Here is an 18257-nt window from a genome sequence, read left to right as displayed (position 1 = left end):
TTCGGAAATCAGTTAGCCGCTTAGTTTTCCACCCTCCTTCTCATTCGAGAATGTCTGGCACGCTTCCACGCCCTTCGATTGGAACTCAAAGGCACTTTTATCAATCATGCAATTTAGAGAAATACATACATACTTATATGGTGGGGGGACCCCACAACTATCTACTTCCTGCTTAATTGTCAATTAGTGGGCACATATTTTGTAAACGTTTTTCAAACTCAATCAGCCGCAACCAATGGATCTGCGCCTCCAATCAATTTATTTATTTGGCATTTTCTGTATTTGTCGGGGAATATATGCGATACCAAAGAATGCCAAGTAGGGTAACAGCAACCATTAATTAGTTAGGCCGCAAATTAGTGGAACATTTTCCGCACATATAGAGTTTCAGCCAGTTTTGTATATATATTTTATACATTCTCTTTTTTAGGCCTTAGTCGAGCTATGTAATTATTAAAAATTAATTTCAATCTAATTTATAATGAGATGGTTTTGTCAGGTCCATTGTGGCCCTTGTTTGGCGATTCTTTGCCTATTTACAAACTGAATTGTGGTTGTGGTCCTATTATTGGATTTTCAAACAAATTGCTTTATGGCCAAATCAAATTCACTTAGCGTGTGATTTTTGTGGTCCAAAAGTTTTGTTGGCCCAAAAGATATTTCTTTACTACAAAATTAGTGAAGGGCTTTATGGAAAGTACAAAATTATATTAATTATACGGTTGGCAAGATTTTCAAGCGAAAAAAATAAATTGATTGGGAAATACATGTTCAATCAAACTTTATTGGCACTTTTGTTAGGCGTTCTTTATTTAATTTTGGAAAAAAGCCGACCAAAATAAAAGAGCAGAGCAATCAGTTCCAGATAATAAAAATATCTCTTCCCCAATCAATCAATGTCATGTCTCCCCTTTGATTGTCCAAACACTTGGTCAAATAAGCATATAGTTAAAATGTATATAAAAAGCGAACAAAGAACTCAGTCAAATGTCAAGCAATTACTGCACATACAGATAAAACTTGGGCCGTTCTCATTCGGTAACGATCGAGTGTCGATCATTTATCAATATTCATGGGCCGATCAATTTGACCTCATGCCACACATTTGTTGTGGCCCCAAAACGCGTAAACCTCTAAATTGTGCGCGTTTCGCCATATTGTTCTAATTGCAGCCATTTGTTTGGCTCTTTGGGCCGAAAATAAACTGTGGATAAGGAATAAAGTGAAATGCGTGTCGTTATTTTGAAATCAGCTGTGGCCCAGACATTTTTGGAGCGGGGTCCCTAATTGATATTAAATAACTCAACGCTCACACACGAGACAACCTGTTACGCAAAGCCCATTTGGTTATATGTACATACATGAATTTGAATTTGTATGTATATGTATTTTAATAAATGCAAAGCCATAAATAAACTGCTGCCCAGGTTCGTTGGAAAACCAAAAAAAAACATATCAGAATAAAGAATCCCGACACAAAGGCGAGAAAAAACAAAATACCCGAAAACAATTTCTCAAATTTCTCAGCTCACAAAAAACCGCACTAAACGTTTATCATACACAAAAAAAACTTCCCGTATTTCATGCATTATTTACGCATTTTACTACCGATGGAACCGTGACTAATTAAGCAATTTTTCGAGCCAAATTACAGGTCGCATTTTTCGCTTTGCCATTAAGGCTTACTAATTATTTATGGTCTTAATGATAAGTTTTTGTTTGGCTTTTGTTCGTTTTTAAATTCTGTTTTATTGTCGGCTACATTGGAAAATCAATGGGGGTATTATCCGTTTTTGTTTTTACACTTTCCTGAAAGGTTGTGATGAAAATGGCCACAAAGACACGTAATTGGACTGAATATATTGGAATTTTTCTGGTCATAAAGTTGGTTTTGATTTTAAAATGAGTTTATATAGTTGGGAAAACTACGAAAGTAACTTTAAGTTTCTCATAAAAGTGTGTTATCTTTTCCTACATGACTAAGAAATAAATATAAGTTCTGAAAATAACTAAATTAACAATTTTTTTTTCCAAAAGCACGGCGGTTTTAACGATGCTACCTCTGTCTATCTTTATTTCGATCTTGTTCCACTAGTAGTAGGGTACAATAACTTCGACTTTAAGCTCGATCCTGTCCATTCCATCTCTAGTTGACTTTTATTTCATAAGTTTTAGTGCCTTCATTAAACCATTTTTACAGCCACGACTTGACTTTTGTTTTAGCTTAGCATCTTGGCCTGCCCTTTTTTAATTTCCTCCGTTGATTGCCTGTTCTTAGTTCCCCATTGATTCTGAGCCCGATTCGTTTTCGTTATTGCCATCTATAAGTGCGTAATTTACTTAAGCTGCTTTCGGCTTAATATGCGCATTTTAATAGATTTGTTCCACTATCGTCAAGGCAATAAATTAATAAAACGCTCAGCCCCAGCAGCGAACCTGCCTTTTCTCCTTTGCCGTCCCCACCTTTCCCTTGGTTTCCTTTTTCCTCTGGCCTATCCAATGCATTCTGCACTTGACTTGGGCATGGTTATGGGTAATACACTGCGAGAATTTAACTTGAGCTATCATAAATAAAAAGGAAGGAATAAAATACACAAATGTCAACAAGTATGTAAGGGTTAATAGGATATTAAAAAAAAGTTTTAACTTAATTTTATTTTTTATATAATATATGCATTAATACATTAAAACATTATTATCCTCAAAAAAAATTTTTTTAGTATAAAAGGAAATTTAAAAAAAATATATTATTCCAAAACTGGTTGGGAATTATAAACCAGCAAAACAAAATTCAACTGAAATACAATAATTTTTTCAGAAATTAAAGTTTGAATAACGAAAACTCTTTCAGGACTATAATTTCAAGAGTTAAATTTATTCAAGACTATAACCTTATTTCTGCCCTTAACTTATACAAATATTTCCCCCAGTGTAGAGCTGGGGAACGGGGCTGAAAGCTTTTCAGCTGCGGCTGAGTGCCTCTAAGATGCAACTAATGATAACGGCGGCACAGACACCGACTATGGCTATGGCTATACGCCTGTGGATGGGGTTCGGGCTTGGGTTTTGGGTATGGGTTTCGGAACTGGGCTTGGAACCGAGTTTTAGGGGCTGTGTCGGAGATGCAGCTAGTAGATGCAGCTCGATTAAGCTGCTTACCTCTGCAGGGGCGTTGCATTTTGGGTGTAGCTGCCGCATCAGCGAGGTCGCCACAGCTGACAGCTCAATGGCCCCATGTGGGTTGAGTTTGTTTTGTGTCAGTTTACAGTTGGCTCCATTCATAATTATCAACCTGGATGCCTGCCTAACAGCCAGCCTCACCTTTTCCAGCTGAGAGCGAGGGAAAACTGAGGGAAAACTGGTGGAAAAGGCGGACGGCATTGCGCCGCTTTTTCACGCTTTGGCGGCTCATTAAAAGAACCGCAACTGACATTGCCTTTTGTCCAAAAAACTTGCACTGACACATCAGCCACGCCTACTTAGCACTGAGAATAAATCTTAATAAATTTCAATTCATTTAGGAACTCTTATAAGGGGATTGTTCAATATAAAAGAAATTAGTAATAGATATATAAAGATAACTAGATATTTACACATAAGGATATATTAAGGTATATACCAAAACCTCTTGTGGTATCATAAAAACCTTTGCTATATATTGATCAGAATTCTTAAAATTATTTAAGAGCTCCTTAAAATGAGTTCCTTAAACTTTTATGGAACAAAAAAGAAACAATTGATACAATTTTAACAAGTTATGCGGATAACATTTAAAATTGAGTATTAAATGGTCTAAAAGAACACGTTTTTGTGTATATTATTCACTTAATTTGTAAATCACATGCATTGCAGTGTATCAAAATCCGTGGGCGTTGAATATTGTGCCATATGCAGAAGAGATTCGAGAGATGCAGCCATCCCCTTCGGTTATGAATTATGTTCGCCTCGCACAAGATTGATAGTTCTCCGCTGGCTCCATGGGCTAGGCGTCATCTCTTCGTCCTCATAATAATGCTCTTCTTTGGGGCCCGGCGAAATGCCGTTAGCCCCGGCTATATGCATATTCGCCGATGTCATTCCCGTGACCCAGTTAGTTGGCCCCAAAGTGAGCGGGCGGACCCCTTAATTAGCATATGCTGAGGCAGGTGTGCGGGTTTGTGCGAAACGCGATAATTTGTGGATGGCTGCCATTTGAATAATGCCCCTTAACTAAGGAATATTTCAGGCAGAGGGATGTGCATTTCAAAGGGGGGATAGATGAGATATTGGTGCCAAAGAGGTAGGAAGCACAGATAGAATTGAAAATTGACCTACTCATTATGGAATTTAGGCTTAAAGGATATTGGTCGTTAGTTTAAAGACCTTTCAAAATGATATCAAAAGCTAATCCTAACTCTACACCCTGATATATAGTTGATCAATTAGAATTCTTTAATTCTTTAATCCAATAACTACAGAGCTTGTATGGGTTATGTCAGTACTTTAAAAAACTTAAGAGTTTAATACTTTTAATATTTTAAGAAATTGGTGCCAAAGAGGTAGAAAGCACAGAAAATTGAAAATTTACCTGCTCATTATGGAATTTAGGCTTAATGGATATTGGTCGTTAGTTTAAAGACCTTTCAAAATGATAATAAAGGCTAATCCTAACTTTATACACTGATATATAGTTGATCAATTAGAATTCTTTAATTCTTTAAACCAATAACTACAGAACTTGTATGGGTTATGTCAGTACTTTAAAAAAATTAAGATTTTAATACTTTTAATATTTTAAGATATTGGTGCCAAAGAGGTAGAAAGCACAGAGAGAATTGAAAATTGTCCTGCTCATTGTAGAATTTAGGCTTAATGGATATTTGTCGTTTATTTGAAGACCTTTCGAAATGATAATAAAGGTTTATCCTAACTCTATACCCTGATATATAGTTGATCAAATAGAAATCTTTAATTTTTTAATCCAATAACTATATAATTTGTATGGATTATGCCAGTATTTTTAAAATCTCATTGCATATATGTTGGTAAAGAGTAAAATGCACACTTTAAGGAACAATCAAGTCACTTTCCAAGTTATAAATCCGTGCAGCACTTTTTCCATATTCCCAAAGACTTCTAAAGGCATTCCGAACCAGAGCCCGAAGACATTGCGCTGCATCAACAAGTACATATGCATCAATTTGAATTCGGCTTCACTGCATAACAGAAATCCCTTCTGGCATTCACCTCGGGCACGTGTGCGAGTGGGCTTATACATATTATATGTATAGGTATGTATCTGTGTCTGAGCCCAGAACCCAGAACCGTTCTAATCCCTTTTGCCATGCATCAACCTCTGCAGTCTGGCTAAAAAGAGGTTAAATCCAATTCGGTTCAGCTTTTTGGTGGCCGCTCTCTTCGAAATTTCCAACCTCCGCAAAACACAACAACAATAGTTGCCTCGGGTCGGTCGAAAAAAAATATATAAAGAATAGAAAAGAAAAGTTTAATAGTGGGGGGAAACCCTAGACTTCCAGAGTGCAAGCACTTCAATTTCAATGTAATCTCTTTAAACGTGAAACTACTCGCACAATCGAAAACCTAAATGAGTTTCGATTTCAGGGAGTGGAAACCAATTTTAGATGCCGCTACACTTTATTTGATTTCATTACTCCTCCATTTTATTACTTTTCATGTATGGACAATCAAACATTGATGTCAGAATTTAATATGCTGTATAAATCGTTTTGAGCCATTGACACATTCATGCGTTCGTTGATTCGTTCGTATGAGTATTCGTTATTCGTTATTCGAATTCGTATTCGTAGAATCAACAAACCGGAGTTGTCTCCATGGAATGTAACTCCCCATCGCCGTCATCCGTTTATTTTCTTTTTTTTTTTGGTATTTGTATGGAAAAAATATTTATATTTACACGCAACTCATACAGTGGCATACTCACTTTACATATATATTTTTCTTTACTTTTCTTACTTTTTTGTTTTGTGAATAGCATATAAAAAATAAAATGAAACAGAAAGGGGAATTTTTCACTCTTATTGCTTTTGGAAGCTTTTCCATGGTTCACATTTCATTTATTTTCTCTCCCGTGTGAGTACGGCTGTGTGTGCACTTCACAACTTAATACACTTTATTATTGAAAATATTTTTTATTACAAGTGGGCTGGGCCTGATCGCTGTGAGGGTTTCCCGGAATTATTCGCTGCGATATATATATATATAGTACTCCTTTCATTTCCTTTTTTTTTTGTTTGGCCCTGACACGCAGCTCTCATAGTTCCGTTTGTTGGGCATTGATTTGCTGCACTCGTTTCCACGAAATACAAATATAAATACAAGCCCAAACACTCTTTTCATGCATACACATAGTAGTACCCACTTTCGTACCGCCGCCCCCATCAGAATTTTTATATACTCTTTTTATAGCACAGCTCCCTCACTGATTTTGATATTCATGTTGCATGTTGCTGACTTCTGAAGTTTTTGGCAATTGGAACTTTTTCTTTTTGTCGAGTGGGCGGACCGGGTTTTTGGCCCCCAAAAAATAAAATAAAAAACAATTTGGATAGCTCTCTTTGCATTGTTTACTTTAATTTACATTTATTTTTCGCTTTTTATGCGTTTCATTTTTGAGGTTTTTTGGGAGGGGGGTTTTCGGTTGATTTTTTTTTTGTTTCGTATGCAAATTTGGAACCCGAACTTCTTTAATGAACTAATTTTGTGGCAGAGCTGCTGCGATCCCGTCCGATTATTTATGTATTTCTCGCTTACTCTCGCAACGCTGAATTCAATTAGGCCTCTCAACCCCTGTTTATTTATGTGGCGTTTGCCGAATGGCTGCCTCATTTGCAAAAGTTGCCAAAGAAAAGATTCGCTCCAGCCTCACTCGCCGTTTTCTGTATGTGTCAGTTTGATAAATGATATCAATTTCTTATAGACCCCACACTCGCACAGCACACACTCAACACACACAGAACAGAGGGCATCAAAAGTTTGTTTTAGAATGTTTCTGTTTTTGTTTTTACTTCCCCCTTCAAGTCCAAGTCCACTTTTGCCAATTTGACACTTTTAGCGATGCGCGTGTGCCTTGGCACTTGAATTTCAAATGTATCTCAAGGCCTGCCAGTTGAGAGCATGAATTTTTAATGCGGAATGAGGCAATCTCTTAGGGAGCCCGTAGTCTTTCCAATATGCTAATCGGCCCAGCGAGTTGGATCGCATGAAGATGAAAACTTTTTCTTCAAAGATTTGCCTAAGTAAATTATCCAAAAATTTAAAAGGGTATTTACCTAACTAAAGCAACAGGTATATGTTTTAGTAAGCCATTTTTAAGACCCATGCTGGTATGAGTAATATGGCCACTATCGATTATATTGGTTTAATTTGGGATAATTAATTTAAAACTTAAACATTTTCTATCAATAATTGTGTTAGATATATAAATTAATGATTAAAGATACATATATGTATATTTAAAAATATTTTATCTAAGGAAAGCAAAGCAACGAAAGTAAATTTTCCCAAACAAATTTTAAAACTCTCGTAAACAACCAGTAAGGTCTATAAATTATATCATAAATGGCCTGGCTCTCTTCCCAAAAAAACCAAATCTCTGCAATAACTTAAAATGCCAACGGACATTCATAACGAGCATACAATTAACACAAATTCCCATTGGCAGCCAGCTATTAGCCCAGAAAAACACACATCCCAGCTCGCAGATACATTTGTATCTGCAGACCCACCAAGTAGCCAGATACAAAATACAAAAAATACAAACGGCGACAGACGGACGACAAAAAGGGCCGCGGGGCAAACGGTTCCCAGATCCCATGCAAATGACATGGAATGGAAACAGAAAATAAGTTTAAAAGGAGGGGTAGCGGACTAGAAAAACTTTCGGCCACTAATCTATAATGCTGTCAGCCATTAAACAACTGAAAAACCAAATTTGTAACTCATTAAACAAAAAGGGAGAAAGAATGGAAGAAACAGAAAAAAAAGGCATTTAAAACGAAACTAGCCAAAGTGAATGACTGATAAATGCCACTCGGCTTGGCTGTCTCATTTGGACTGCCAAATAATATTTAATTATAAACAAATAAACGAGACCCCGGGGTTATGCACGTCCCCCAAAAGGTGCCGAGTGATTAATTATTATGTCAGGGAATTAAATCAAATATTTGAGTTGACACAGCGCGTTCCTATCTTTTTTTTATCTGTCTGTTCGAAATCACGAAATGCAAATAAAAATGACTTTAAGGAAAGCCAAAACCGGGAAAAAAGAGAGGGAGAAAAATGCCATAATAATTTCTACTCTTGCTGCGGCGGCATGAAAAATTGAAAAGCCAACAGGCCGCCGCGTTTAAAGATAACATAATCCATGGTCGGGAACCGTGAGGAACCTTCTTTTCTTTTCTTTTCTTTTTTTTTGGGTTGGTTTTGTATTTGTATTTCGAGGGAAAGAGGGAAAAAACATTAGCATATATCAATGCCAAATGCAAATAAATCATCAATAACATTTCTCTGCCACTTATGCACCACTTACAGATACTTACACCGCCGAAGATACCTGAACTGCAGCTGTGCAGCCAGCCAGCATTATTTGCCCCGAGGAAAATGGAAAAAGAGGAAAAATCCGAACGCCAACGCGTCTCGACGTCTGTCATGTGCGATCCGAGTTTTGTGGCCCCTAACTAAGGCGCCTTGCATAAATTTACGCCAGAGGATAAGCCAAAAAAAAAAAAGAGAGAAAAGAAGACGACTGGCAAGGCAAACATAAAGCAATTTTATGCGTTTTTAAAATGCCGGCAATTGACTGAAACAACAAAAGCGAACTGAGGTCTGGAAAATTCAGATGGGCCGCATGTGAGCACGTTTTCCGCTTTACACCGAAGGGTAAATCAAATACGAGACCAAAACCGCATCGAAAGGGAAAAGGAGGACCAGGACCCCATATACACTATACCATATCTCAGTCGCTGATAAGCAATATAACGCAAATGCTTGATGGTTTGTTGACGACCAACAAAAAGTTCTTGAGCGTGTGTAAACATTGGGAAATACTGGAAAACGGAAAACAGAAAGCAGAACAGCGGAAAAGCAGCAAAACAGCAGCAAGGACATCGAACGAAGGAGCCATCCAGCCATCCAACCAGCCAGCCAGCCAGCGTTTATAAATGCGCTACAGTTACAAATTGTTGCCACAGCTGTGCGTGTGTGTTTTGGGTGCTGTGCGGCACATGTGCGCTCTAAACCATTTATAAATGTAACAAAAGCAACGCCAGCAGAAGAAAAAAAAACGAAGAAAAACAGTAAAAAGCTGAAAGCCCTTGGCACAAGTGCAATGCATAAATATAAACAAAGAGATACGAACTAAAGACGGCCAAAATACAGGCAGGCACAAGGTGCTATATGTGCACATATCTTTTTTTATTTTTGGAGAAACATAACGCGTTTATAAATCGATAATTTGAGACAGTGAAACGCGTATAAAACGAGCTTTCCAAAAGGTATCTCAATAAAAACTCACACCTACAATGTGATCAAGTGCTAAAAGTTGTAAAAAAATAAACATTAATCAAATGCTTCAATTTCTTTTATAATTCAACAAATTTAATATGATCAAAGAGACAAATTGAATTCTCAAAACTGAAATGCCAATAAAAAAAAGTGTTATAATTTTCAGATAAACAAAATTCAATCATATTTCGTTGAGAAGTAGAGAAAAAGCTATAAATCGTTGCAAAAACAAATTGATATTCTCAGAAAAAATCACACCATTCGTTCGGTTAAGTGCTAAAAGTGCAATTTCAGCAATTGTATCTGCAAGATACATTAGCGCTGCGTGTGTTTTTGTGCGTCGGTATAATGACAATTTGACACAGGCAAAGTACATGAAATTGAGCAATTTATATGCCAAATGTGTAATTTTGATGTTCGGTCGAGATACATTTTGTATCTGCCAAACAGATGTCGGTTGAACAGGACTGCAGAAACTTTAATTGCAACCAGTTGGTAAAGAGTGTGTGTGTGCTGCAACATTGAGATACAAAGCGTAACCATAAGATACTTTTGGGTGACTGATGTGCAACAATAAACTTGCAACGTACATTAATTGCAACTGCCACTGGTAGAGTGGCAGATGGTTATTTATATCTGTGAGATGCATTTATATCAAACTAAACAAGTATTTTTTAAAAAACTAAATCAAATAATAAAATATATAATTTAATTTGATTATAAACAACCCTATATTAGATCTTTTTTGCCGCCACATTTAGACAAGTGCAATTAAGCCAAAGCCAATCAATTATTAAATGAAATCCCCCCTGTTTTTTCGCAGAGCATTGTGCACAATTAGCGCCATCGGAGCCAGGGAGCCAAGAAACAACCAATGGAACATGTTGATGCCGGTGCGGGAGTACAACAAGCACATAGCCAAAATACCAAATTGCAAGATGAGGCAGCGGCCAACGCTTAGAGCCACCTTTGCATCCCTACTGCTGCTGCTCCTGCACGTCGCCCAGGCTCTTGATCCGGCGGCTGCCAGTGGTTCAGTGGCCGGAAGTGGTGCTGCAGCGGGTGGTGCAGGTCCAGCTTCCACCGGCGGTGCAGGTGGCGGCAGCCTGAGCAGTGGTCCACCCACTCTCATTGCCAATCTCACGGAACAGGGCAGTCCCGGTGTGTATAATTCGACAATGGGTTAATGCTAATTACCCGTTTATATATATTTGGCATTTACGTGGCTGTTTAGCTGACCTTTCAACCTTTTAGCCCCCCCCGACAACACTGCCATTTTGGTATTTGCTAGGACGTTTATGCGTGGTACTTGGCAATAAAATTTATTCCAAATTGCTGTTAAAAATATATAATCCGATTACTGACTTGCCTTAATTTCGATTTAATTGTGCATTTTAAAATAAACATTGTGGCCATACTCCACTACATAAAATTTTTTTAATTTATATGCATATAAACCAAAATTAAAAAGCTTTATATTTAAATCTACATTTTTACTGCCCCTAGTTTCATTGAATTTTAAAAGAGGATTACCTTTAAATTTGGATTACACTTAACAAAAACGATATGGCAACTCTTCTCCAAAAGTTTTTATGCTTTTGGCCACACTTAATTTGGCTCAAGTCAAGTATTCATGAAAATCTTAGCATAAACTTGGTATGTTTTGTGTGTGTGTGTGTGTGCCAATGTTTGTGTGTATTTCCTTGTGCGCATTTCCGGCTTCCGCTTCCGGTTGCCAAGCGACAAGGGGTGGCAAAAACTATTAGCCACTTGGCGCTAAATAACACCACCCACGCCCACTCATCCCAGCCACTGAGGCAAAACACTAAGCATCAATTAACCCAATTTTCAGAATCCATTTTCACCTGCAGGTACGGCTTCAGCTCACAACTCCGGAGCTTTGGCTTTTTCTGAGTATTTTTCTAGCTGCGTGTTTCACAGCTCCATGCTTGCATATATATATTTTTGCTATTTTTTTTACTAGCCTTTTCTTTTGCCCCTTTCTCTTTGCCGGCAAATACCCAAGTGGCGGTGTTGAAACCAACGTCCAACTCCCAATTCCCCAGACCCACCTAATCCTATAGGTTTAATTCCGGGCACTCTTGCCCAGACTTTTTCGTGTTCCGTTCTTTTCCATCTTTTCTTTCGCAGGCTTTGGCGCTATTGTTGTAGTTTGGTTTGGTTTGGTCACTGGATCTGGAAATGGAAATGGAGTGGAAGCTGAAACCATAATTAATCCATTGATTTTCGATTTTTTTCAGCTTAAATAATTCATACAAATCATTTCAGCAATAAATATGCATTCGTTCACAGCATTTAACAATGAATTTTTCAGGCAACAAATGTTTTTTTTCATCCTAGATTTTTTTTTTTTGTTGAATAACATGGGATCCAATTACAAATTGATGAGCAGGTAATGAACGTAACAGAAACAAAAAATCGAATATTTTAATTTTGAAAAGCCACTGTTGCAAACTTTGATTTGCATGTAATGTCATAAATAATTCATTTTAACACATTCAACATTTATGAATAATTCTTTTTGAACTTTTTTCTTTATTTTAGCTGTCGCTATTAATCAAATTATACGTTTACTACATGCATTTTTAAATTGTTTCTTTATGTCGTTACGTGTATGCAGCCGCCTGGAAATTTGGTGTGACAGAGTGTCATAAACTGCAGAATGCGGGTGGCCATCATTCCCGGCGCTTGATTGAGAGTCCAGGCCAAAAAAAATCACCTGGAACGATGCCAGATGTTGTGGATAATAAATTCCTGAAGATGTGACAACACTTGGGATACATTTTATGTGGCTAAAAGTCTGCTACAAAAAGTCAATGTAATTGATTGACCAGTTGGGAAATTATTTATCTAATATTATTAAACGCCTAAAATATTAACTTAAAAGAAAATTATTTATTGTAAAGAACATTTCCAAATAATTTTAAGAGGAATTCCTCTATTACTTTAAAGAATAATTGTATAAAATACAGTTATTCACTGTTATCTTAAAAAATGATTTGTTATTAAGAACATTTCCAAATAATTTTAAAAAGGAATTTCTGTATTATTTTAAATAATAATCATATTATACACAGATATAAGGCTTTCAAATTTGAAATATTTTTAAACGATATACAAAAAACTGTGAGAACTAAAATTATTAATATCACTTAAATGTCCTACCTTACACTCCTTATATTTTTAATGTTTTCACATTATTTCCAAGAGAAACATAAAAGAATGTATTGTAACTACCTCAGCTCATTTATAACTCTGTTAACTAACTTTAAGATCTGGAAATAAAAAACTAATTTATATAAAATACCATGAAATGTCTTGTGGTGTGTCATTCGTTTTGGTTTCGTTTTCATGTTGGACTGTCGATCAAGTAACTCCTCGATGGCGATGGGAGGTCGAGGGACGCAGGAAGTTGTCTTAACCTGTCCATAAAGATGGCACTCTTCGGCCTACACGATTGCCGTTAAGAACTCGTTTTAATCTGAGACTCTTACCTACCTTCTTGCGGTGTGTAGTACTGCGATGTGGCTCTTGTTATTGTCGTTTGCCGTGAGATACGTCTTTTATGCATTTTCTGACTGCATCTTGATAGGGCCGGAGACGGGCCGGGCCAAAAAGATTGACTCCGGTGGAGTGTTGATAAGGCCCCGCTCGAACGGCCGATAAAGTCAATCAATCAGCTGGCAGACAGCCGCGGCTCAAAGCGGACTTAATTATCTGTTTAGATAACCAAGGCCAAAAATAGCCTCAGTTAGTGTTAGTGTTATGTTAAATATACGCTATAAAAGCGGTAATTTAATATGCCAATTGTGTGGCGAACAATGACCACAGTTGGCTTATAGTTATGACCATATTTAGGTGGCTTTTAGAGATGCTCGAACAAGGCTTTGAATGGCTTTTATTAATATATTAAACAAGCCATTTGGACAGCTTAACTGTTTGCCTGGAACCACCTGGGAAGTGTGAAATATCTATGGCAAATAAGCGAAAGCCATTCATAAAATGGATTTGAATAAGTGGAATCTGTCTAAAATGGCGTTAAATAATACAACTTAAACAAGAAACCACAAGATTATATTGTGGAATTAACTAACTATTTAAAATTATTGAAATATTTGGTAATGGAGAACCAATGTTTACTTAAGTGTACCCCCAGGTCTTTCACATTCCCGTCGAAAGAATTTATCTTGAATTTGATTTTGTTAAATTGCCTCTAAAATTATGTGCCGAACAATTTGCCAATCCAATTCCTGCCGAACTTGGAGCCACCCAAGAGGAAAACTTGTCGATTGCCAGGCCCTGGCTGAGGAGAAATAAAACTTTCACATAATGGCTTCGAAAGTTCCACACCTTTTTGCTTTTGCCCGGCTTGGCCCAAAACTTGTTCTTTTCGTCTGCCAAACAAATAGTTGGCCATAAGAAGTTGCTCAAATATTTATTTACTTTTTCAAGTTGCGAGCATATTTCTTTTTATATTTTTTTTTGCGAATCGTGTGTGTTGTATGTTCTTCCTGCCCGGTTTGGTCCAATGTTTATGTATAATTCCCTGGGCAAAGTTACCAAACGGCAGCTGATGCGGCTCCTGTCACTTTTTGCACTTCTACCAGACCAAAACTAATAACAAATCTTTTCATTAGTTGCGTTAGACAAGTTAGTTAAAAACTGCACTTTAGGCAAACAAATGCGTGTCGGTAGAAAAAAAAAGGAAGTAAGAATTCAGAGTGAAACCCAAATTGAATAGAGCAGGAGAAAAATCAGCTAAGCCAATAACCAGGAGGAACTTGGCCCGGAACTTGGTCGGATGGGAAACTTTTGTGGGGGCTACTGAGCATAATGAAAGCATAACATTTAGTTAGCACTTGTGTATTCCCTGTATAAACTGAAGCCCTGCCCCTGGACTCTTTCCCTTCATGTGTACACCGGATAGACAACAACTTTTCATTAATAACTCAAAAATGTTTTGTCTTCAAAAAGTTCACCTCACTCGGAAGAAGTTGGGAATAAGGATGAGTGCGGGTCCTCCATTCGTTCATACAAAACTTTTATACTGTTGTGCTGAAAACAAATCAAAGGAGTTTCCGACAAAGTTATTTTTTCCCCCTTTTTTGTGATGAGGGAGGGTGGAAATGGGTCTGGGTGGAACAGACTGTGACACACAATGACAACGGCAATGAGCAAGCCCAGCCATGACAATGGCAATTAAAGCTGCAGCTACAACTACAGCTGCGAAATCGGTACAAAGTTGGTCCATAAAAAGCATGGAAAAAACTATGGCAAATGGGTAAAAACTCTGGTAATAAAGGAAAATTATGATGATTTTCTATTTGGCATCGCGCTGAACAAAATCGTTTGGCGTGAAAACAAAGAATCATAAAACCGGGTCGGATTCTGGAAGTGAGTCCCAAGTCCCGGCCAGCGTCAAAGGAGGAAAAGAAAGCGGAGAGAGCCAAGTGGAAAAGAAATTAAATGACAGGAAAATATAAGTATTAAGCGATAACATTGTTTTTCTATCCCGAGAGCGTTAAGTGAAATCATTCACAGTCGAAAGAACTGGCGACACGATTCAAATATCCATCCAAAGGAATGGAAATATGGAAACCGAAAAGTTTGCAGAACTTTGAAATGTTAAGAAATAGCATGGAATTTAATAAGTTGAAAGAATTATATTAAGAGTCGATGAAGAGGATTAAAGAAGAATTACTTCAATAAATTCCCAAAATCACAATGTAATTAAATAAATTTAGCATGGTAAATTTAAATGATTTTACAGGTTTGTATTAAATAAAAAAATGAGCTATTGGTATCTGGAAAAAATATATTATATATACAAATATTTTGAATTAAAAAAATGTGATAATTTTTGGAAACAAATATTAGAAAAAAATGTTAAATATGGAATTCAATTTTTATTTACTTTACGTAAAATCCAAAAAAAAATATTGCTTTTTTACAGACAGAGTTTCCAGAGATTTATCAATTAGTTGGGTATTAATTAACCAATTCATTTTAAAGTAAGTTTCTCTTCCTTGAGTCTTTTCTGAATTCTATCTAGCATCTCTTTGACAAATTGCTGTATGAATGATTTTCCAGTTTCCTCTCAAAGCGCCCGCAATTTCAATTTCCATTCTGCCAAGTGCCTGGTGCTAGAGCTCCCTGTCGTTCATTATCTGCTTTGTAATGTCTGTTTATTAACAATAACGTATATAAAAAAGATGGTCCAGAAAGAAATGAAAGGCAAGGAACGGAAAGGAAAGGCGAAACGGCAAAGGGAAAGCGCAAATAATGTTTAAACAATTTGTTGTCGTTTCGTTTCATTAAATGTCTATTCGCCCTCATTGACCAGCCCCACAGGCCCCTCCTGCCCACCCGACACTAACCGACTACTCGACAGTATTCCGTATTCCGTACTCTGTATCTGGGCCGGGGGCTGTCATTATAATTTGCAAAAACTCACTGGTAGAGCGAAAAAAGGAAAAAAATTAGCAATAAAATGAAAAGCAAAGTGAAATGGCCGCAGGAGCTGAATCTCCGCGAGAGTCGTGGCCACTTGTTGCCAGTGATTTCCTGCAATGATAGTGGTGAGGGGCCGGGGGAGGGGCATCTGAAGCTGCGGGGGCGTTCGGAGGCGACTGACGCTTCCTGGAGCTTGGCGCTTCCACTTGGCAGTGTCCGTACGCGAAATTATTATTGCTCTGCCTTCCTTTTCGTGGCAATCCATTTATACCCTAGCAGAGGGTATATCTAATATTATATTCTAAATTCTAAGAGCTGCTTAGAACGAAGATATTGCGGTGTACTATTCATTTTCACATCGATATATCATCATTTATTAATATATAAGGGTTTCTTAAAGCATTCTATAAAAAGTTTAAGATCATAATAACAAGCTTAGGAACAACTACAAACACAATTTCTGAATTACTTCGAATTCGCATGAGACTATAACAAAAACTGTTTAGAAGAAACACAATATTTTGAGATGATCTACCTTGAAATAATAAATTTTGTTTATAAGTTTAGGTATTCACGACCAACAAGCATTAGAATTCACATTGGACTACTTAAAACCAACTTGTTTTATATTAACATCGGGAAATACTCATCATCAGTTAAGGTTTTTAGTCGCAATTCTTATAAGAAAGCTTAAGAACAAATACAAACACAATTTCTAAATTTACTAGATTTCGCATTGTACTAAAACAAAAACTGTTTATAAGAAAAGCAATATATTGAGAATATCTACCTTAAAATAGTATATTAGGTTTTTAGGTTTGGGAACTCAAGACAAATAAAAACTAAAATTCTCATTGGACTACTAAAAACCCAACTTGTACTAAAAAATATTAACAATCAGATAACGTTTTAACCGCGTTGCCTATAAGAAATATTTTCAATTAGCAAAACATGTAGATTAGCAGCTAAAATTTCATGTATGTAAAATAAAATACTAAGTATTTAAGCCGGAAAAGCTAATGTTCAATGGCATTACTATGGAAAATATTCGCTTAACTTACTGCAAGGGTATAAGGACTTCAGCACTCACAATCCAGCCTGCAAAACCATAATTTTTCCGATGTTCTTTTTGTTTGTTGTGCTGTAAAAATGATTATTTTTATGCTGCCTGGCTGGCTAGTCAAGTCGAGTCGAGTCGAGTCGAGACCAGAGTAGTCTCGGGCCAGTGAAGTGGACTGTTGAGGAGCGGAGCGGCGGCGACTCGAGTCTGTTGCCGTCTTCATGCCACTTGAATGACTCATTAAAAGTGATTTCATTTTAAAACATTTTCCTCGCTGCGGTCGCCGGCCGCTCCAGCCCCTGATCCTTCGGCCTGAGATATATATACCCGCTCCACTTTCTTACCCATTGTCGTTTTCTCCCGGGCTTAGCGCCTTATCAGCTGGCTGAGCCGCCTCTCATTTCCTCCGTCCTCAACTTGGCCGTCATTTAATTTACTTTCGAGTTTACTTTTTTAATTCGCTTAGCTACTTTGACTGTGCGTTGGCTGTCGTAAATCCTTGAACGAGAAAAAAAGAGGGCAAGAAAAAGAAATGGAATAGGGACAGGACACTTGGCCAACGATAAGCGGCGTGAGTCAGGCCAAGTTACTTTGCGTAATAAGATACGAAATTGCAATGTGCAGCAGCAATATCGCCGCTTTCGTCAGCCTTTTTACCTAATTCCCTAGATAAGCTGCATTATGCGCCACACCGGTGGCATAATAACAACATGGCCCACTCCCACTTCCATTCGCACTCCAAGTTCCAAGTTGGCCATGCTGTCCATGTGGCACATCCTCCTCATCGCTGCTGCTTGTGTGAGTGGGCACATCTTGAGCCATGGCTATGTGATGGCTTCCAGAATGGACCGACACACGTTCGGCCCCTCAGGTTGTGTTTCACGAAGCTGGATCATCCCGGTCTTACCCCCATGCACTCAGAAAACGGATCAAGGGTTCACTTCATTCAAATCAACCTGGATTATACTCAAAAATAAGTGAAGTTAAGAAGGACCAGTCGAAATATACTAGAAAAATATTTAAAAATTGGATAAGGGTGCTAAATTAAACAAGGATATTCTTTAATTATACATCCTTATAGATCAGTATACCTTTTAATAATGTTCTTGATATTAAGAATACTTTAAAGTGAACCTTTAAATAACTAACCTCTTCAATGAGCTATACTTGTTACTACTTTTAAATATTGATTTTCTGAAAT

At 37.3% G+C, this 18257-nt stretch overlaps 1 protein-coding gene across 3 annotated transcripts in view; it reads left to right on the top strand.

Annotated features, from left to right (window-relative positions):
* Window positions 1-12847, top strand: part of LOC119547699 (centriole proteome protein 16) — an 80262-nt gene extending 67415 nt beyond the window's left edge. The window contains exons 2-3 of one of the 3 annotated variants that reach the window (XR_005219241.1): window positions 10346-11935; window positions 12164-12847. Coding sequence is in view for 2 of the 3 variants with exons in the window: in XM_037854671.1 (XP_037710599.1) it covers window positions 10346-10709 (364 nt within the window). In the remaining variant the exon portion in view is untranslated. Of the gene's footprint in view, window positions 1-8550; window positions 9513-10345 lie in introns of all 3 variants that reach the window. The other 2 variants (XM_037854672.1, XM_037854671.1) reach the window with 2 other exon arrangements.
* Window positions 12848-18257: the final 5410 nt, after the last annotated feature.

Source organism: Drosophila subpulchrella, chromosome 2L (genome assembly GCF_014743375.2).
Source record: "Drosophila subpulchrella strain 33 F10 #4 breed RU33 chromosome 2L, RU_Dsub_v1.1 Primary Assembly, whole genome shotgun sequence".
NCBI lineage: Eukaryota > Metazoa > Arthropoda > Insecta > Diptera > Drosophilidae > Drosophila > Drosophila subpulchrella.
This window is presented reverse-complemented; position numbering and strand designations above follow the sequence as displayed.